Source organism: Ischnura elegans, chromosome 1, assembly GCF_921293095.1.
Source record: "Ischnura elegans chromosome 1, ioIscEleg1.1, whole genome shotgun sequence".
Classification (NCBI taxonomy): Eukaryota; Metazoa; Arthropoda; class Insecta; order Odonata; family Coenagrionidae; genus Ischnura; species Ischnura elegans.
In genome coordinates this window covers 115000503-115023060 of record NC_060246.1, presented here as the reverse complement: position 1 = coordinate 115023060, position 22558 = coordinate 115000503, and the positions used below count along the sequence as shown (strand labels likewise).

Sequence of the window (22558 nt, the reverse complement as noted above, 5' to 3'; positions counted from 1 at the left end):
TATCTGGATTCCAGCAGAGATTTTATCTGACAGAGCCAGAGTAGATCATTTCCTTCTTAAATTCAGCCGCATGTCATTTAGCAAAGTTACTTCAAACTAGCTAGATGTGTCATTCTGAATGGATTTCAATCAGTTATATCTTATTTGCATGGACACTCAATTTACCCAACTGTAAAAACAAATAACTCTACACTTATCCACTTAACTCAAAAATGACTTTTAATCACACTTGATGAGAGAATGGCTACACAAGGGAGATATATTTTTTAGTTGTAACTTATCTTTCCCTTCCTTCCACCAAATTCTTTTAATGAATTTATTTTTTCTAGCCTGAGCATACAACCCCTTTGCAGGATGGATAATAATAACCATAGTGGAATGGCTAAAAACTTTTCTTATCACTGAAGTGCCCCACGTCTCTCACCTCTTGAGAAAAACCATGAGCAGCTGCAGTCCCAGATTCAGGAACTGAGCTGACAACATCAGCCTCCACAAACGATTCTCTTGCAAGGACACGACCACACTGCATACGAACAGAGTACACCATTTGACCTAAATAGTTGATGAAGAAAAGATTTCACAACTATTATCCAGAGACTCTAGGGAATGTAGGGATAAAATAACCTCACATTCAACACTAATACAAAATATGTAGCATATGTAATTAAAAACATGCAAATACTAAATACAAGGAGTCAACCGTTTAACTCGGAAGTACTAAGATCTTCCAGTATGCCAAGAGAAAACATTGCGTAGCCATAACACGATTGGGTGTAACATTTTGCATAACAAAAAATATAATCAAGACATCAATCTTACCTTCAAATATAGAGTCGGAGCGTGCAAAATACACATATTCAAAGATGCAGAATGCAGTTTTAGGACTTTCCTTGGGAAGATCAACAATGCACACAGTTTGAACTCCATGGCGGGTGATTTCCACTATCTCTCCAGGTTTGACTTCTCGTAAATAACGAGCTCCAATAGACAAGAAACCACACGATTCTGAAGATATGACCCAGCCTTCTTCACCACTCCCATTTCCAACAGGATCACCTCCTTGAGCAATAGAACAATTTTATGAGTAATTTAAAATTTTCACGCGGCTTCCTCTTTCTTTTTTATTTTTCTTCATCAACAAGAAAGAGGAAAACAGAGCCCTGAAAATTTCATAGGGTAGAGTTTTTATTTCCAAAAAATTAGGGAATGAGATAATTCTGTTATATTCTCACCATAGCTATATGTATCTCCAGGAAATGGACAAATGAAGGCTACAGACTTTGTCTATATGCACTGTTTCACACATTGCTTTCAGTACATATGGAATTGAAAGATTTGCCGGGTTGATATGGATAATGATATTGAGGAGATATAGTGAACACTTCAAAGCAAATTAAATGTAAAATTGTGCACTTCAAAACAAATTAGTGACTATTAAGAGCAATCGATTGCTTACCACCATTTGTTGAGGAATATAATGTGTTTCCATGGAATGAATTGAGTGGGAGGAGTCTCCCAACACAAAGAGGGCGGTTTCCATATGGATCTCTAACTCCATAAATGCGATCGCCTGTCATTATGACCAGAGAATAGGAGAGGGGAGCCAGGTCCATTAAGTGTTTGATTCTTGCTGGCCAGTCAGGCTGTCCATCTTCTTCTTCCCCATAGGGAGGATTTAAGCACAGTGCCTGAGTGATCAATTCACTGTCTGAGTGAGTTGACAGCCCAACACCACGGCCTAACACCTGAAAAAATATCAATTCCTTTACTCGGTGAGCCAGTGGATACATCCTTCTTTGTAAATTTTTTATCCATGCTCTAAACCAACCAGCATTCCTCAAGTCTTTTTAGCATTATGTATTTTAAGTATTAATTGATATTCAAATCTCTACAAAATAAGGAGTACTTTTTGAAACTGTAGTAGCTATGACTCTAAGTGTGTGTTGGCTTGACTGCTCATATAGAGAATTTTGTACCTCTCTGCCCAAGGCTTTTCTCTCAACATAATAATAATAATTATTTTTTCTAAATCTTTTTTTCTACGTTATTTTTATATACCTTGGATTCAAAACAACTTTTTGAAACCTTAAAACACACAGTTCACAACTGCTCCTGTGAGGAAATTTGAATATTTTTGTTTCAAATTTTCTCACAAGTCATCAATGGCACATACTGCACCAGTATGACGGCATGTGCTTTCCCATGAGGCATTACTGCTTAACTCTTTCACTGCTGTTCAATCTCCGAAAACCTTCTCCTCACATGTGGCAAAAAGGTTAAAATGCATTTCGCATGGCCATGGAGCAGGTACTTCCAGGATGGGTGTGGTACACCCTACGAAGGGTCGCAAATCCGGGACCCTTTCCTCGATGAACTCGCCCTTGCTGGCCCCTCTCTTCGACCCTCCAAGCGGGTGGCCTCCCTCCTTAAAAGTAGTGACACCTCTGACTGCATTTTGAAAATCTATCAATCAATTCGATCATCAAAAAATGATGCTCGAAGATAGGGGCCAGCAAGGGTGAGCTCGCCGAGGAAAGGGTCCCGGATATCCGGATATTAGCGACCGTTCGGAGTGCTTCGGCAAAAGTGCTGAGCAAGTGGCAGGGAGGAAGAAAAAGTACGTTCACAGCAGTAAAAGGGTGAAGGATTAACGGAAGCTGAAGAACTTGTGAGAATCAGGCTTAAATGAATAACGTATAAGCAGTTACAATTTTTTGACCGTCATACACAGAAAATTTTACAAATCCCCATACCATTTTCCTCAGTGAGCCACAGTTAACAAGTTCCCCATTGTGAGCAACAGCTAAAGCACCATGTGCAGTGTGGACCACAAAAGGCTGGCAGTTGACTTCTTCTGAAGCAGCACTGGTAGAATAGCGAGTATGTCCAATACCTAGATTACCTGCAAATTTCATAATCGTTGTGAGAAATGCCTTCCATTTTTATTTCTGAATTTTTTTCAGCAAACAGTATCATTGAAAATGATCCTTAAATGCAACCCAGCATGAAAGATTACATTTGAATGAAAGGGGTAGAACATGAAAAGGAATTAATGGTGTGAAGAAGGTTACATGACAGGCTAGAAAAAGTCTAGCAGTTCAGTCAATTTAGGGAATGCAGCCTAGTATTGAACGGACTGCTTTCCTGTACATCTACCTTAAAAATTAGCCCATTATAAAAACACCAACAATCACAATAATAATAAAAAGCAGGAAAAGTGACCTATTTAATAGAAATATCCATCCAAAACTATAAATCTGTATAAAATATAGAATGGGAAAATTCCAGATTACAAACACTAGCAAATGAAAGTAAAGAACTTTGGAACCAATAAAAGTAGCATTAGAATCTATAACTATGTCAGTTACAGCATTATAACCAAAAACCTTCAGAGAAACAAAGTAATTAACACTAAAAGAATACATATAAATCTGCAGAAGACATTCTTAATTGATTTCAACAGCAGTGGTGCAGCAAGGGGGGATTTTGGGGGATAACCCCCCCCCCCATAGCTCAAGAGTTTAAAAGTTTAATCCATTTTACTTAATTGGATTGATATTACTAATAGAATAGTGTACGGATTTATAAAATATCCCTCAGAAAGCCGTAAAACTCACCATTTTGAACCATTTATCTTAAAATTCCGCAATTTATTAAGCTCGCACCTACAGCTTATCCTAGTGAGTATACCACACACACACCCCGGTATCAGTTACACCTAAATCCCCCCCCCAGCCTTAATTCCTAGCTGCGCCCCCGTTCAACAGTATACCAATTTCTAGGAGAAAACATTCAACATTATACTTATGTTAGTGAAGCTTGAGAATATACTTAGCTACACCTAAAAAACTGGGAAATCTTACCTCAGAGAAAAAGGAGAAATACATAACAGGACGTAACAACCTTAAATCATTACATTCAAATCACCTGAAGCAAACTTTTATGCATAGGCTGATTACACTAGCAATAACAGAATGCTGATAGCAAATAGTGAAACACTAACCTTTAAGCTTTTTCATAGATTCATCATTGAAAACGCTGTTGATCATTCCCATTCCTTTGTGAACATGGAATTCTTTGGCATGATATTGCCCAGAGCTGGTAACAATTCCAGCACTCTCCTGCCCCCTTAAAAGAAAACAATCCTTAGTTACAAATCAGACAGCAGGAATTTTTAAAAATTCATTATAACCTAATGAGGCTCAAATTTCTTGGATCTTACCTATGCTGCAAAGCAACCAGTCCGAGGCAAATGATTTGTGGGACGTCTATCTGTGTGGGCCAATCCCCAGCAGAGACGCAACCAAACACACCACATTCATGCGTGAGACCTGTTGGTGGTTCTGGTAAAGTTAGGCTCTCATCAGACAATCCATTTTCTTCTTTCCCTTTCGTTTCACAACACTTACAATCCTGGCAAGTCTCTGCAATGAAGGCACAGTTGATAAACACACAAGAAAAATTGTCCCTCAATTATTATTAAACGAGTTGCATAATGTAATTCACCAACTTATGCATTTATTAATGCAGGTAGAATTCATATCCTAATGGTATACACAATGGAATAAATTTTAAGCCCTAAAACAAATATATCTTTTCAATGGCACTCAGTAAAAGAGACGAGCATGTTGACTAGTGAAATGAATGTTTATGGCGAGAAAAATGGAAAGAATTGTAAAACAGCAAGTTCCATATATTTTCTGATTTCTGTCAATGAAGCAAAGAAATGCAGTAGAAGAAATTTACACGACAAATGGTATTCTTAACACAAAAGAAGAGTTATGTGCAAATATATATACATAGTGGAAAGGTTTTAGGCTAATATTTTTTAAAGTTTACCTGGAGGTTGGGAAACATTTTTCACTTCACCTCCTCCTTGTGAATAGGAGCAGCAGGATTCAGCTTCCATATGTTGATCTAAAAAAAAATAAAAAAACACCATGACAGCCTAATAACAGCAATATAATTCTATAGTTAATGTTCCTGGTCTCACCCAAAAGGCCCTGAATAGAAGGCTATGGAGTTCTAAAACAGGGCTCTTGGAGAATCCAAACAAAACTTAACTTGCACTTTTTACAAAGAAAAGGTTTAGGCATCATTTATGTGTTTAAATAAAAAAATATGCGAAAAAACCTAATGTAAATAAAATTTCAATACATATGCAACTAAGCACAGAGGCCAAACAGGAAAGAAGTTTTACATAAGGGGCACATAAAATGCTCCGTAACTATAGTAATCAATCTTTGAGATATGTTAAACAAAGTTATATCGCAAAGGTATTTTAATCTTGAGATCTTGCAAGCACAAAACCAAGTTAACAAACTGCATTTCCTCAAACAATATACACTTGTAGAAGCCAAAAACATGCAATGATAATGCCATCCATAAATTAAATTCTATTTCATTTTCATTCACCTCGGATGAACTTTTAATCATTGAAACAAAGCAATGATTTTTTTCTGACTTAGTTTTATTTACACTTCGTTTTGGTATTGACATCACGGTTAACCTTGTCGATGCATTCTCTTCCCTCTACCTTACACCCTCCCTCACCACATTTTCTCTCCCCTTTCCCTCATCATACATACTTTCCTCACCCATCCCCAATTTAGAGTTATAAGCTTCAGATTTATTAAAATTCTACACAAAGAAAATTGTTATCGAGTGTGTACTATTGAAACTATGGTCAGGCAAACTATATAAATATAGAATGTGAGAAAAAGTTGGTTTTCCACAATAGTTAACATCAAAATCAAGGCCTAGCAAATTTTTGGCACAAATCTTGGGTTGAACTCTGACATAAATTTTGGGCCTGGCATTTTGCCAAATCAAGAAAAACTCTCAGCATCAATGGTCTATCATAAAAGCAACAGAAAATTTGCTTCACACATTTTTCACATCAAATTTTAACAAAAATACGAAATTGCATTGGATAGATTTTACTAATACATATTAAATATTTCACTTAAATATTTCAGACCAGGGATATTGACAATTATGGATTAACCATTCATTTTTATAAGTGATGAAATTAATACACATAAAAATCTCACGAAATATTTTTCCCAACAAATCTTGTGTTTAAACCAAAGAGGCTTTGCACCCATAAGCGAATTTTGTACAAAGTCTTGCATCTCAAGATTCAATTGCTAGATAAATTGAGATGGAATGACCCATGTGCATTATCATCATTTCTCAAATATGCAAAAAAATAAATGTTACTCTTATTACAGGCTGTAGTTATTCTGATTACACAAATGTTTCGATGCTTTGAATGACTGCATGTAGCATCAAGATTAAGCTTAATTTATCCTTTGAAATTATTTGTCACAAAAGAACTTCTGATGCCAACATAATAATTGAAACGTGAATAAGAGGTATTCTATGATCACCATGTTGACAGAAACACTGACCATATTTTCAACACCACTGAAGGGGCCCAGTTCCTATCCCTAACCCATCTCTCACTTCAAGGGTTTTTGTTTAGGGGAGTATGACGCCATCACCCAGGATTTGAAGCAGTGGCAGATTCAGGGGTGACACAGAGGTGAGTTTCACATCCCTCCCCAAATTTTTATAAAAACATTCCATTTTTATAAGTTTAATAGTTTTTGTACACTCAAATTTCTGAAACTGTTCAATTTATTCTGTTGTCAAGAATAACAATTAAATTTTAGGCTCCAAAATGCGCCAAAAAATTGGGTGCTTTTAAAAATTGAACATTTTTTTTCATTTTATTCCATACTACGCGGACCCAGGTTATGACCTCCCTCTCCCATCCTCTCCCGGGGTCGGATCCAGGATTTTTTATGGGGGTGAGGGGGCACAAGGGTCTGACAGGCAAACGATCTTCTCATATTTGGGATTAATAACTACATGCAACAATTACTCAACAAAATATACTGTTTATTTTAATAAAAAGTTATTAATATAATAATATTAATAACTTTTATATTGAAATGTAAATTTTATTAATATTTTTATTAAAAATATCGTTTATTTTTTAAGCGTCTGAGTCTGAGTGATCACGTGCTCCCGTGCCCCCCAAAATTTGAAGATGAATCCACCGCTGATTTGAATGTGGGACTCTACAGTCAGCAGGCTATCACTCTACCCACTAGCCTACCACGCTCCGCCAATTTTATAAATATGTTTATAATTTCAGTATTTTTAGGTGATTATAGTTTAACAAATACAGGAACGCATCAATAATGCATATTAATTCTCAATTACCTTTTTTCATTGCATTTTGACATTCATGTATGTATAATTACGGATTGCTTCGGATAAATAGGTCAGGCGGTTTATTTGGTGATTTATAAAATTCGTGGATACTGATGTGCCAAAATCAATCGGAATAGGGTGGTTTCCTATTATTTTTTTATTGCTTTGATCGAAAGATTATTACTCCTGGAGTACGTATTTCACGCCTTTAGATTTTTAAATGACAACATCTATTTTTCGCGATTAAATGAAAAGTGAAAATTTTCAAGCGCGCGAAAACGCGACGCTTAAGTATGAATGCCGGGAAATATCTCCGTACGTCGTATTTCTGGTTCCCCCTCCCGCCCGGTGAGGTGACCTTGAGGCGAGGCTTAGCGCTGATACGTCGCAGGATGCTAGCGGATAGCTGAGTACCTTGCTGGATGGTAGCGCTTGGCTTAAAAAAGGTTTATTAATACCTTATCAAACGAAGAAAACTTTCCGAACTTAGCCAGTTTTAATAGGTGATTATTAAGACATGTTTCCCTGAGCTCTGTGCCTCATGCATGCATTGGTAACCTCAGACGATGTATAACTCCTATCCTCTCGTGTAGAAACTAGGTCCCTGTGACGTCATGCGGAGTGGAATCGCATGGGCGCCAATCTGGCCTTTTTCAAATGGGGACAAAATTTGACCATTGCCATTCGTCTAAACCGGTATTTCAAAAATCAAATAATTTGTGTATTAAATACACTAATGGTGGGTAACGAATCGCAATCAATGCCTTTCGTTTTCTTTGATGAAGGATACTACCCTATTTACAGTTCCTTTACGAACAGAAACAATTCTAATGGTACGCCCGGAGTGAGCGAAAGGTGCGTGTATCCTTATAAGGCCACCACCCGCAACTCAATGTCAACCAAGGATAGGGCAGCTTCATCGGTTTCGCGTCCTGGGATCTGACACAACTCACACAGGTTTTCCGAGAATTAAGGAAATATGCGACATGGAAAATTAAATTATTTCCTCTTAAATGCTTACGCGCCAGGAAATAAATGTAAAGGGCGGATCTAGTCAAAGCTTGATGGGATGATGGGAAAGCAATGACTGGGATAAGTTTGGAAAAATTGGAAAAAGCCTTTCTCCAGCGTAAGGACAAAAAACAAACAGCGTAAATATGGGATCACAGAACTCTAGCACTAAGCGATAACATGCGGCGAATACTTCGTTAGTAGGAAGCAAACCAAGTAACGGGAGGGATGTTAAAGCTTCATTGAAGACTTTTTTTACACCAAGTGCGGCGACTTGCTGACCATAGCAACGGTTGGGATCAAGAAAACGGTGCCCGCGGTCAAGCAAAGTCAGAGCGAAGACTCCCAACCCCTAACTATGGCATTATAAAAGAGTTAGTAATTATGACCATAAGAACCACTTTGAAAATTAAGTTTCTCCTTAGAAGTTCAGAATTCCAAAGAAGTCACATTCAGAAAAAAGACTAACGGTAAAAATTTTCTATCCAACCGAAAACTTCTAGACAAATTTTAAAATGTAACTTTTCCGAATTCTGACGGTTAGAAACTTTGATTGAGAGAGTTAGCTATTATTTGCAAACGCAAGGAGGAGGAGAGATAAAAAGGAAGGCAAAGACTATTCATATTAGACTCTTCTCATGTTGTCATCAGGTGGTACTGTGATACGATTAATCTTATACTTATTTATATTATACATTATTATTACTCATCATCACAAAAATTTCGACGCCAAACCTATAAATATTCAACCCTCAAATTCGAAATTATTCTGTGGGATCTTTGATAATCCACTGCTTACTAGGATTTCGCTTTCCTAATGATTATTACCATTTTGCCGCATTGACTATGCCAGTATGGATGCATCAGCAAAAATGTGCGCCATCTTTACCGAAGCCATATCTCATAATGGAGAGACTATAAATATTTTTCAAAACATTAGTAACCATTTACAAATAATATCGTTTCCCACGACAGAAATGATCGCGTGTACAGTGGAATCAGATGAAAAATGGGGCTGAGTAATAGAGGAAGAACCATTGGAGTCCAATTAAAATACCTCGGGGCCATGCACCATACAAAAATCACACATGAAGACACCAAACTATATCTGCAATTCGTCACATTACTATTAATTTAAAAGACAACAGGGAAACGACACGAGACTAAATAGAAGTTTCACATGAGTAAAGAGTAAGGTAATATGATAGAAACGATTTGATCGGAGCGAACTTTAATTAACTTTGAGAGTAAATACTTGGACTTAATTTGTTAAAAACTAATAAAACATTTTTCCGTTTATCAAAGTAACATGAAAAAGTGCTCTGAAACCGCAGGGCGAAACTACTACTTCATACACGCTCCTCCTCGTCGACACTTTCCCTGGAAGGCGACGTATTGACAGCGAGATCGTTCATATTATCTAAAGAGATACTGCTACAAGGCAGTGACATTTAAATTTCATTACTCCCGTCAAACAGCCGTAAATTATCCACAAATTACACATTTCCTAATGTCGAGCAAAGGAAACCACATGAATGCCCCCGCCACCAAGTGGGTGTGTAACTTAAACCGAAGAGTGACAAGCCACAACAGCAATATAGGTAAGCAAATATTCCGTCGACTGGAAAATTAATAAAGCAAGTTTGCGCGACGTAACATTATACGATTAGCGAATGAGAAGTAAACATCATGGATCTAAGATAATAATGACCTTATACTCAGGCTCTAATCATTAAGTTATTCAATACTGATATTAAAGGGTAACAATATTTCACTAACCTTAAGCTGACACTTCAAATACCCTCTTTTTCCTTCTGGAGCAACCAAATAGGGCACGCTCCACATACAGCTAGTCGCACTCTCGTGGTAATAGCTAGAAATACGCAACTGATTGAATCGCAATAAATCGACATTGCTTATACTAGAGTAAAGGCCATTGATGTCACATTGACAATTGCCCTCAAGACATCAAACCATTTCATAGACAGAGATAACAGCGTAACCTCTTAGTTATTAAAATCCGATTGTCTGCTATGCTCTTTCATCATACTTTCCAATCTATTTTCTCATGCATCCCCCATGTTTCTCAATGGCTTTAAGAGAATAAACGACCAAATTTCTTTAAATCCCACACTAAAATAGGGAAATAATTGTATACCTCCAAGATCAGGGCGATACAATTGATTTCCTGATTTATATTAATGTTGAATATCGAGTTATTTATCAATGATTTTTTTATCATCGTAAAGTTCAGTTCGTAAAAAAATAAATTTTACGCATTTAAATAAGTCTCTCCTTCCATAATTGCGCCATGATAAGGATACGATTCATTTGACCGTCCACGAGTCAATAGCAAACCAGAAAATAGATTCCTCTGTTTCCGGAGATATTACTCTTTACTTCCACGAAAAAATTCTTCATATTGCCGCGCAACCCTTAAGTTTTGGTGATAATGGTCATTAAGGTTTTGAAATTACAAAAATACCCTCCAGAGATGACGCATAGCCGATTGTGAAATTAGACAAGACCACGAAGATTTGCGACCAGAAGATAAAACGAAAAATATATTTTTAAAATATTATTTATTCGAACCTTATTACATACAATGAATTATATATTTTCACAACGGCATAGCTTATGTACGCAACCGCCCTACCCTGAAACCTGTATTTCATTTCAGGATCTTCTGAAAATATTACGCTGAAAACCATATACATTTTGGGTTACAACGAAAATATAATTTTCCATATAAGACACGGGTATGATTTTCGTTATGGTCAGGATAAAAAATTCCACTGATTTCATGCAGTTGAAAAAATACCCTTTTATTTAATGTAAGATTTTAGGTTACGAAGACTGGTTAAAAAAATTAAACTGCTAGTTCATTAAAAATAATTTTTTTTTTCGCTTCAATAATTTGTTTCCAAATTGGGTGAAGTTTTCCTCGACAATTATATTTTACTTTTAGTACGATTAAGGATATTAATTTAATTTTTCTCATTTAGTTATTTCCAATTTATTGGTAAATTTTAATAATTTTGAAGAGCTTGTTTACATTATTTCCAATAATTATACTTAGAATACGACTTGACTCAGCCGGCTTATCCCCCATCCCCGCGGATTACAATAGGTTTATACGATATCAGAAATGTCGCATTAAAAAAAGATAGTAAATTTAAAATAAACGTAGTCCCCTTTAGGGATTGAGTTACGTAGCGCACGGTGGTAAGCCAACGGAATAACTACTAGGATAACACAATTTTCGAGATTTAAGCTTGTATATTTTTATGATAAATGGAGCAAACGTGGAGCCATAAAAACAGCAAAAAGGAAAGAAAATAATTACATACAATGTAAGCTATAAAATATTTAGTTTTCATGGGGCCCGAAGTCATAAGACGTGGAAGAATTCAGCTGTCAAATCGACTGCGATTGAAAAACCAAGAAATAAATATTCTGTAAGGGAGGAAAATCGAAAATGGAATTTAATAAGATGAAAAATCAGTTGGCGCTGAGATCTTAAGCAAGAAAGGGCAGAATTTTTCCGACGGCGTATTTCTTTATGGCAGTGAGATACAGACGGCAAATACAGCGGAAAAAATCGATCGTTATCTTTAGATAAATGGGGTAAATAAATAGGGTACGTTGAACGTACATAAAAGATGCAGCCGATGGATTGAATTACAAAAAATAAAAAAGACGCTGAAAACAGTAAGATGAGAAAAATATGACATGAGAAAAGGTGCAACGATAAGCAAACACAAGAGTTGCGCCTAAGCAACCCCAATGTTAACGACTTGATGAAAAATATATTAATTCATTAAGGTTCTTTCAGACAACACTTCTTGATCGTGGGAGAGAAGGATATATTTCATCCACTATTTCCATATTCCCGCCTCGAGAAACGTGAAAAAATCGAAATATTACGAAAAAAGAAGAAAGGTTGAAGGACTCGACCTCGACTCATTGTGATTTTAATACGATAAATACGATTTTAGTTTAACAAGATAAATATCATAAGATAATTACGTGAAAAAAAATTAATAGCGTCGTACCGGAGATAGAAATGGTGGAGGGTTTGTAACTCCGATTCGGTGTTCATCAGCGTTTCTGAGGCGTATGCTACAATGTTGCGTACCGACTCGTCGTTTTCATTATGAATTATTTGGGCGACAGACCTTCTGGTACGGTCGTCGGAGGCTTCGAAATTGCTACAATTATTCAGCGGGATCCCGTAATTCCATGTTATATCAACACACCTACTCAACCTCACAAACTCAGATTCAGATGAGTCCTTTCAGCGTGGTACAGGAGTAAACTCTTTCCCAGCTAACTTTTTCGTTTGAAATTCTCTAGTCTCCTTTTCGCACGAGTATCACTATTCCGACAAAAAAATGAGAGCACCCATGAAGCAGGAAGAAGACATGGAGCGTTTTTGTGTCGCAGCTAGAAGGGGCAACGTCCCATCGCGAGTCCGGTCGCAGTATGAATCCTGCAGTCTTGAAGAAAAGGGACCACATTGTCGTTCACTCGGATGCGATATCGAAAGAACTCGGCGGATGGAGGGAACAAATAAATTAAAACGTAAGAAAAACTCCTTACAGCTTCAGCCATTCTCTCTCTTAAGTTTGAAGTAAAATGACGAAAGAGTCGTCGCCGAATTTTTATGAATTGGCGCCGACATTATATTTCCGGTTGATTATTTTTCATCGTCCACGTTGACCCGCTCTAGATCAGTTCGTGACGTCATGAACTTATCAGCGAAAACGTTTAGGCCACCGATTTTTCGCTCCGAATAATAGCTCAAAAAGTTGGTGATGGATCGAGAAACGGAAAACAACGATCTCTTTTTTTCATTTAACCTCCATAGCAATGGCCAATTAAAAAAAATGTTGAATGAGCACATTCATGGCACGAAACGACGACGCGACGCCTTGTCAGGGAATTGAATTCGCCATTACCGGCGATAGCACGCGCCAAATAGAAAAATTAGTTCACTACTGCAGGAATTGGCCAAGATAATAGCCATTCAGAGATTCTGCCGTTCCTGATGCCCCGTTTCCCATTCACAGTACGGTGTTTAGAGGACGTAGCCGACAACTGAAGTCATTTACACAAGGAGTAAAGGGTTTGAAAGATAAGGTGGGGAGACACCCAGCGTCGAAATTAGCCTCTGAAAAATCTCATCCACAGCCGGGATTTGAACCGGAAGCCACAGGGTGAGAAGTTAGCACTATAGCTACCAAACCAATTCGGTTCCCTTTTCCCATTCACTCATGATAGAATGCATATTTTAAGGTCATCTCTAATAGGAATTTATTCGTTCCAACCTTTCCCTTGAAATACAATATAATTATTTGTTAAGAAATCAACTACGACGCGAAATGGGTACCGCTGATCTACTGGATTAACTTGTTAACGATGAAACTCAGCAAACTTCCCTTCCGTCATGAAGTCTGCCAATAATTCTATTAAGAAAGGCGTAATGCACTCATTTATTCAAAGCTCCACAATGAATGCCAAATACAAAAGATGATTCTATGATTTTTCGTACTATAGTAGCCTGCATTTCCGCCGAAATTTATTTTTCGCCGATATCAGAATATTCGGCTATCCGATTTACAAATAATTCCCAACCGATAATGATTACTGGCAGCCCAAATATCTTCGTTAAGTGATAAAAGTGTCACAAATGGGCGATAATGTTGATTATTCGATACACAGGTAAATGGCAAAATTGAATGGATTCCTTAAACTGATTTTTGCAGTAATAAAACAAATGAAATATCTGCTTTCGGACCTATCAGGATGATCACTTGGAGCGAAATATTAAAAGACACATACAGTACCGGTCAAAAGTTTTCGATCAGATATGCACAAAAACTAGATCTTTATTTAAATGTAGAAACACATCGAAAAACTAATTAGACCAACAAAAATAATATTAATATCGTAAAAACTAAATAGGTCTATTTAGTTTCTACGATGTGTTGGTACATTGAAATAAAGATCTAGTTTTGTGCATAGGTTAGCGAAAACTTTTGACCGGTAGGGTATTTTCCGAGAAATATTACTAACCGCATATTACATCTAACCGATAAAGATGTTGCGAAATACTGATGTCGGCCGATTTATTTATCGGCTCACCCTTAGTCTCAAGTACAATCCCTCCGAAAGGACCTCCCACCCATTTTTTTCAGGTGACAATTTTTTTTATTTACCTCGGCGGCAAAGAATGTACCTTCAGCCTCCCGAACGCCATTTTTTTATTTCTCGCTTATTTAGGGGACAGGGCCAATGTATACTTATATTTGCCCAGAAGTCAAAGGAGATAGCCCCTCCATGTAGAGAACATATATTAAGATCTCTTCTAGCATATATAGGAAACGGGAGGCCTATAAATTCAATAGCACTCCCGTAATAAGTGTTGACAGAACGCGGACACGCCACAGCTCTCGCAAATGCCGAAATGATCCGCAGTGCAATATCGAATTGATATCAAATATAAATACACCAAAGGATGAAGTTCGCCATGAAAAAATATTTGACTGGCTAAGTCAAATATTTTTTCATGGCGAACTTCATCCTTTGGTGTATTTAACTTTGCACCCGTGCGCGTGACTGCGTACAAAGTCACTTGTTCCTTCAGTGCTTTGATATCAAATAATTTAACCCACATTCTTATTTTTGGGAGATTTTTTATAAAATACAATACTCCCAGATTTGATGAATGATCAAATTCATTATTGATGATCAATTATTTTGAATTTAAGTGTTGGTGCTGCCTCTCATACTACGGCTGTCGTCCAAGGCGAAGGGAAAATTTTCATAACCGACTTTTTTATCCTTCAATAATGCAAATGTTAGTAAGTTGCAACGGCTTAATATTTTTCTTATATCAAAAGTCCTTCATGAGGAGCTTTCCTTCACATACTAGCGTCACAAATGTCACGAGCCGGGCAGCGTCAAGTCAACGGTTGGAGTTGATGCTGGGACCAACTGCGTCAAAGGCGAAGTATGTTAGTACAGTTCTGTTAGCGTCCGAGATCGAAGGCTTTACTCACTTGGCAACGGTTTTCGCAGCATGTGAGTGATGTAATTCACAATAATATTTCCACCTTTTAACTACTCTCAGCCCAAAGGTAATTTCCATCCCTACTGTTCTATTCATTTCGGCAAAAGACACATTTTAAGGCTTCCAGCATCGTCCATTTTGCAAGAATCCAACGAGAATCTCAACAGTTGTTGAGTAGTCATTTCTACGAGTTAGGAATGCGAGGACCCAAAGTTTTTATTGCATAAAATTATACCGTTAGAATTTTATAAAATACCAAAGTTATAATTCGTAAAAAAACTACTCCAGCCGGCTCACTGTGAGTTAGTCGGAATAAAATTCCCAAACTCAACTCTTGGTTCTTGCAAGCTTCACTTTTCATTCTCGTAGGGTATTTCGGCAATAGGTATCGCTATCAGACAAGCTTCACATGTAAGTATACCAAATTCACGAAAAGGAGAACTAAGACCCTCACTTGAAACTAGGGAGCATTGCGCGATAGGAAGAAGCACATGGTCACACATCATCGCGCAACCCCACGCGTGGATGTCCCAACGCTGGGGTTAAAGAGGACATTAATTATCAGAGATCGATAATAAATGCCGTTCGAACGCAATGGAAACCAACAAACGTCATTTCAACGTCGTGCAATAGATAAAAGATCCGCCCTAATCTCCTAGTTTCTATGTTTAAAAATAACAACAGTAAACAGAAGTTCGTCACTCTGAATTTCTCCATATGCTGCCATTTGCGTCAATTCCAAAAATCAAGCCAGTATAGGCACACAAGAAAAACTCACAAGTGGACCTGGAAAAATTCAGATACCCGATACAACAGAAATAATACCAACTGTCGCATGTTTTTCCTCCCCTAAGGGTTGGTCAACAAAAGTGAATATCAATTCCCTGCAAAAGTTTTGACAATTAGATTCTCAGGGCTATTATTCACGCCGAAAAAGTCCCGCAACATTAACAAAACAAATTGAGAACTATAACAATAGCATAAAAATTAACCATTTTAATGATTAATTTGTAGAAGTTTACTGACCAACCCTCACGAGCTTCAAAAACTAGTGTGGCCATGAGACTCGAGGCGAGACTTGAGACGAGACCGCCATTTACGAGATAAACGATTCAACTTCCACAAGACAATGAAAAGCCTCTAAATACAAATTCATGAGGTTAATTCTTAATAGTTTAAAATTGACTATAAAACCACATCTATCTTACGATACGAAATAAATGCCGCGTTTTCCTTATGTATTAAACGATAAATACAATGATAACTTTGCGAAGGGTAATTTGAAATTTTAAATGTCTACCGATACTAATAATTCTAATTGCATAGCCCTGGCATTTGGAGCCAAGTTAGGCAGTATTGTTAGCTAACGACTTTTCTTTATTATCTTATTACTTTGGAAATTACCAACTAACTAACTTCTAAAGCCAATTAAAGCCGCAATGAATGGTAATCATGTCCTAAACATTGTTTGTTTTACAGGTCAATCTAATCTCCGCTGACACAAACAAGTAATTGTAATTAATTCATGAATCGTAGAAATTCATAACTTGCATAAGAGTTCGAACGATTCAATTATGATCCGAAATTAATCGAAGCCGACGATCGGTTTCAGCATACTATCAAACGATTGACTATGCACATAGCCTAGCCTATCGGGCCTACTGATCTAACGATCGAAGATGTTCAGTTCAAATTTCACAGAAAATCGAAATACGCGAGCATTTTCACGTAATAAAATATGTGCTGGATCTGAAAAGATTTATTACGTATAATTTCCATCACTAGGGATCAGCTTCACAGCCACTGGTTACTTCGCAGCCAACATGCGCGTCTTTGCATGGGAATTTTTCCTCTCGAGAACTAAATTGAAGCCGCAGGAGATCTATGAGTCAACTTGCCATGCGAGCTTTTATTATTGGAATCAATAAGGAAAATACATAAGTATACAGCACAATAATTACCAGTCGGTAACAAAATTCATTTTTACTTCAACCGATCGCCTGCTTGAAGACGTCTTCCCAAATTATCATATATTCAAGCGATATCCTCTGGAGCTCATGTTGCACAATTAATGAACTCAGAAAAACTTAAAATACCATTCAAATCCTTCCAAAAATACAACAACTAAATTACAAGAGTGGCGAATTTTTCTTAAATCAGCAGGTCATGTTATAACTGCAATGAAAGTGGCACGGCTCTAATTTAGAGGCTATGCTTCTGCATTCGACATGTCTCTTGGTAAACCATACAATCCGGACCAGAATCCCAGAATGCAGGGACTAAAACGATAGCCTTAGCTTTGAAAACGATTTAAATTTGTATTTAAATAACTCAACTATTTTTAACTGTCCCCAAGTCCATTCCCGTTTACTTAGAACGTCATCCTGATAGTAAAATTATCACCGACTTCGTCATTTTGCCTACACCACTCATGACCTTTGATCACTGGTGGCACAATCCTCGTTAGATCCATCCAGATTGTGAGGTTGAGGGTTGCTGGGTGACAAAACACCGGTTGCAGATTCGAGCGCATGGAGACGGAAGGATTGATCTGCAGAGCAAGCACCAGGCGTGTGACGTAACAGAAATGACAGCAGGAACCACGTGATGGGGATAAGAACTCTGTGGCTTACGCGACTGAGATTCCGCGCGGGGGTGAGGTCCACGACCCGACCACTGTATCCTCGTGGCACAGGCACATAGCCAGAGGGGGTAGGAATGACTTCGGAGCCTTCACAGTTGAGAACCCCACCTGAAATTTTTCCTTTGATGCGACTACCAGCGATATATCTGCTGAGGAGATCACTACCCCAGGGATCACTCGCATCGTTTACGGACGAAGTGATCCGAATTTCATGGAGATATGCATTATAATTAATCCTATTAATAGCAATTGAAGGGGTGAGAGGCCACGGGGTACAAGTGATTTCTTTTCTAAACAGAATTAGCTACAGAAATTAGGCAAAGCAAAACGAACGAAATCAACTATGTATTTAGTAGTGCATTTCATTTTCCACTCAGCACATGACATAGACTCAATTTTTGTATATTTCTTCTATCAATTTCTGTACCTAAATATATTTAGAAAAAAATCATTTGTACCCCTTGGATTCTCGCCCCCTCAATTAATATTTTTGATGATAAAATCTATTAAATAAAAAACCTCATAAGATTAGCTACGTCAAGATAAATTAAGAAAAAAATAACCAGTCTCTGACACTCCATTTGTACGATATAGCTACATTTCATTATGTCTGCTAATATCCAACGATGAATTTAACTTTCAGCATTATGAAAACTAAACGCAAGGCTAACTTAATGAAATATTTTGTAATGCGATGGGTAGCGAATAGACAACAAAGAATCAGTAAAGGCATACCGCATAACTTCTGTGGAAATGTGTGGCTACGTGCCTGTCACGGAAGTGAACAGACATTCAGAAGCTAAAACGTTAAGCAATATAATATACCCGATATGAAAACCAGAGCGACGGCAACGGGCACGGTCGCCAATTTCTTATTGCGGATTATGACAGTTTGAAAAATGGAGAGACCCTTATTTCTCCGTTTTCCAATCCGTCGCCTACTTTTCATGCTGTTCGCGACGAAAATTCGACGGCTTTCACCCTTTCGCAGGCAATCTGGTGACGTCACACATTCATGCATCATATAAGGTTGCCTATAAGATTCATTCAATCGGAGAAGGTGAAAAAATAATCGTTGAACAGAAGTCCCATCATAAGTAAATGGCCTCGTGATCAAATTATGAACATTATAAAGATCCTTAGTCGTAAAAAAAGTCTTTTATTGCGTAGTGGTGGTGGATTCTAATCCGAAACCGGAAAAAATTTCGATCGGAGAGGGGGAATGTAACTAAAATGGACACAAAAAATCTTATCCGTAACATTCTTATTCGAAACATTGCAGCCGAGGCGTTCGAAGCAATTGCCACCTCCGCCTCACCTCGATATGGCCTTGGGGAATTAGAACCTAGTTATGTTCTTCCTGGAGTGTTGGTCAGTTAAAATAATTTTCCTTTACTTCATGACTAAGCAGATGTTTCAGTGAATTTATTCACCTTCATTTGGGCGTATTCTATGTATTATTTAAAGTACGACTGGTAAACTCTGTGAATTATCTGTCGTTTGAAATCAAACATTTACTCTCAGAGATAAACCACAGATTGTTAAATGAAAATTTACGCCGTAATTCCAGATATCAGAGTTACTATTTTAACTGATCAACATCAAAGAGGGAACAAAACTAATTTTAAAGGGTGGTTGATAACATATTATCTTATAAAAAGACCTAAAGTTTGAGTTAATCAAGGAAATAAACGCGGGGAAGTCAGTAGCTTAACTTCAGAGTCAGCCGCAAGAACACTTTAAGGACAAAAATTTAATCATTCGACTCCATTCCATTAGACTAGAAACCCCATATTTTGGCAGTTCAAAAGGTGGAACATCTGGCGCGCATTCTGGAGAACCGGGTTCGAATCGTGTTCCAGGCAAATGATATTTTCCCCTCGGTGGAATTTTTTAACATAACGTTCAGATATTGTGCGACAAATTATGATGAGGAGGGAACGTAAGATCCGAGATTGTCAAAATCTCCAGCTCGTCTCGCCCAGCGCTGGCGCATAATGAATGGGATCGCTCTGAGGAACTTTCCAACCGCGATGTCGATCAAGGTCACAGGACGGCAGCCTCATTCAACCGGCACTAGGATTTATTAATCGGTCGCACATAATGACTTCTGAAGCTCTCAGGCTTCCACATTTGAAATTTAAACAGAGTGCGTTCGTTCACCAATTTTCTAGCCTATTATGATAGAGGTTAAAAAAATAAAATGATCTATACTCATCCGTTTCTCGATCCGACGTCTACTACTAGAGCTATTCGTGGAGAAATATCGAAGGATTTAATCACTTTCACTGATAATCTGATTACTGTACGAAGACATGCCGAACGATGACGAATTTCAATTTCATCCCCAGTATTTATCCCGGACACAGGGCTACCGGTGTCTTGAAAATCACGTATTTAGCGTGATTAACAGTGCGTATGAAACGCACGAAGGGACAAATGGCACAAGAAGCGCAAGGGACCAGTGTTACCATTCCAGTGCAAGGGACGGAGAAAGACATGCCGAGCGTTTCGCCGCTTCTCCGCCACGCACATCGGCCTCACGCGGTTCATTATCGCTTACACTCTTGCAAACAATACCTACCTAAATAAGGTTTTCCTCTACAACGAGTTAATGAACCAGAACTCCGATGAAATCACCATCACAATAAAAGTGAGCGGCAACACTCATTTATTTATCCTAAGATTATAGGAAGATGACTGAATGAAGAGTTTTTTTTAGTTGTAACTTACCTGCCCCTTCTCTCTACCGAATTCTTTCAATGAATTGCACTTTCGGATCACAGTTAACGACCCTATTAAATATGACATTATATAACTTCTAAGTTCACGAGAAGAACAGACAAGCTGCGTGGCTACATGGCCTTTCTCTCATTGGTTGGCTCTCATCGGCCCACTAGCCAGCCGGCCACGCATATTTTTCTACCCGCCAAGCCGTTACATAATATCGATCGGGCTGCTACGAATAGACGAAAACTTATTCGATCGTTCGAAATACTTGAGCCAAAACATTCATTAAAATCAGTAAGAAATGAGTAAACATCTAACGACGAGCATCTCTCCAATTCAAAACACAGGGGCGAGTGAAACTATGGTGACTTGCCTTGGACAAGTCCTTAAACCAATAATTATCGCATGATTTCCAACTTTATCGCAAATTAGTTACACGGATCAGTGCGAGATTTCACGGATTCTTCATGGAAGAACAAGAAATAAGCTAAAAAATTAGAAGTAAAACATCAATCCTAAAAATTGAAAGGCTTACAATTAAATTTGTATGTGATAGCAAGTATATTTAAAAAAAAGAATACTCATACGAATAGTCGTACACATTAAAACTGATACAATTTGTAAGCAAACGTTTCTTCTCGTATCTACCAAAACAGATTCACGTTAACTACGGTTGTGAATAGGTAGGTAGCCGCTACCTACCAACCAGCTGAAATTAGGAGAAGGACTCGTTTAAAAGAAAGAAGGAACAAGATGCAGAAAATTCTCCACGAAATCCACTCTAATCGTGAATTGTGACTATTAATCGGAACGCATTGCATATCCTTAAAGTGCTCCTATTAAGCCCACACACGAGTCAGAAATATCATCGCACGACACTGATATCTGAACAACTTCGGCTCTGGTTTACTTTTTTGGCACTTTTGCAATTCTTTTTGGAACAGCTCAAAACAAAAGACGACTAAAATTTCGACACTTTACAAATTACAATAAAATATTTCGTATAAAAACGATATTGCAAATTGATATCATTTAGATTCCTTAAATAACCTTCTTTATTAGCTTCTTCTATAGTTGTTACAGATAATTATTGACTCATTTTTAATGTGATTAATCCAAACACCTCACTTGATAAATTGATTTTAGCTGCATCTTTTCAACTGTTTACAGCAATATCCGAAATCCGGCAAAATATATTCATCTGTTGAATAATTCAACTAATTATTAACTTGTTAGAACGTAGGTTTCCGCGGCGATGGTTTGATTTCTGCATTTCTTCCGGGTTTCCTTGCGCGTCAGGTTGTTTATAGACAACAGTTTCGCTGGCTATCCTGCCAGCGTCATGTTGTCTACAAACAAGCTGACGCGGAAGGAAACCCGGAAGAAATGCAGAGATCTAATTATTAACTTCTTTATTTCTTTATTAATGCCCTTTGCAGTTTCACTATAGATTAATTGACCTCTTTAATGAACATTATCCAAAAATTATCATGTCTTTCAATATGTTGCACGCACTGTCTCTGCGCAAGATGACTACTCAATTGCAATCGCATTCCTTTCTTTTGGTAGGCTACCCATGACCGCGGATAGTATGGCTTAATAGACCATCCAGAATATTGTCTCCCTAGCGCAACGAACTTCCGGCGTCCCTGAAATTAAATGCGTCCCTGACCCCTTTCTTCTGAACTAACGCGAAAGAATCTGCGGCGATTGACGTATCCTCAGAGCCAACCCTCGTCCCGTCGCGTCGCGTCGTCTCTCCACTGTGACCCTGGCCAATGTCTTCCGTCATCAATTAAAGCTCAGCGGAGGGGAACAGAGCGCGATCTGAGCCTATGTTCTCCCGTTCTCGATCGTAAAGGCTTGTTTACACG

At 37.9% G+C, this 22558-nt stretch overlaps 1 protein-coding gene across 3 annotated transcripts in view; it reads right to left on the bottom strand.

The window, feature by feature from the left end:
* Positions 1-22558, bottom strand: part of LOC124168456 (amidophosphoribosyltransferase-like) — a 55437-nt gene that overhangs the window by 5791 nt on the left and 27088 nt on the right. The window contains exons 1-9 of one of the 3 annotated variants that reach the window (XM_046546728.1): positions 19675-19682; positions 6236-6239; positions 4840-4917; positions 4223-4424; positions 4004-4128; positions 2754-2902; positions 1457-1745; positions 820-1059; positions 425-552 (exon numbers count right to left, since the gene is read on the bottom strand). In XM_046546728.1, coding sequence (XP_046402684.1) covers positions 425-552; positions 820-1059; positions 1457-1745; positions 2754-2902; positions 4004-4128; positions 4223-4424; positions 4840-4909 — 1203 coding nt within the window. In that variant the 5' untranslated portion in view covers positions 4910-4917; positions 6236-6239; positions 19675-19682. Of the gene's footprint in view, positions 1-424; positions 553-819; positions 1060-1456; positions 1746-2753; positions 2903-4003; positions 4129-4222; positions 4425-4839; positions 4918-6235; positions 6240-10014; positions 10122-19674; positions 19683-22558 lie in introns of those variants that run through there. The other 2 variants (XM_046546723.1, XM_046546716.1) reach the window with 2 other exon arrangements.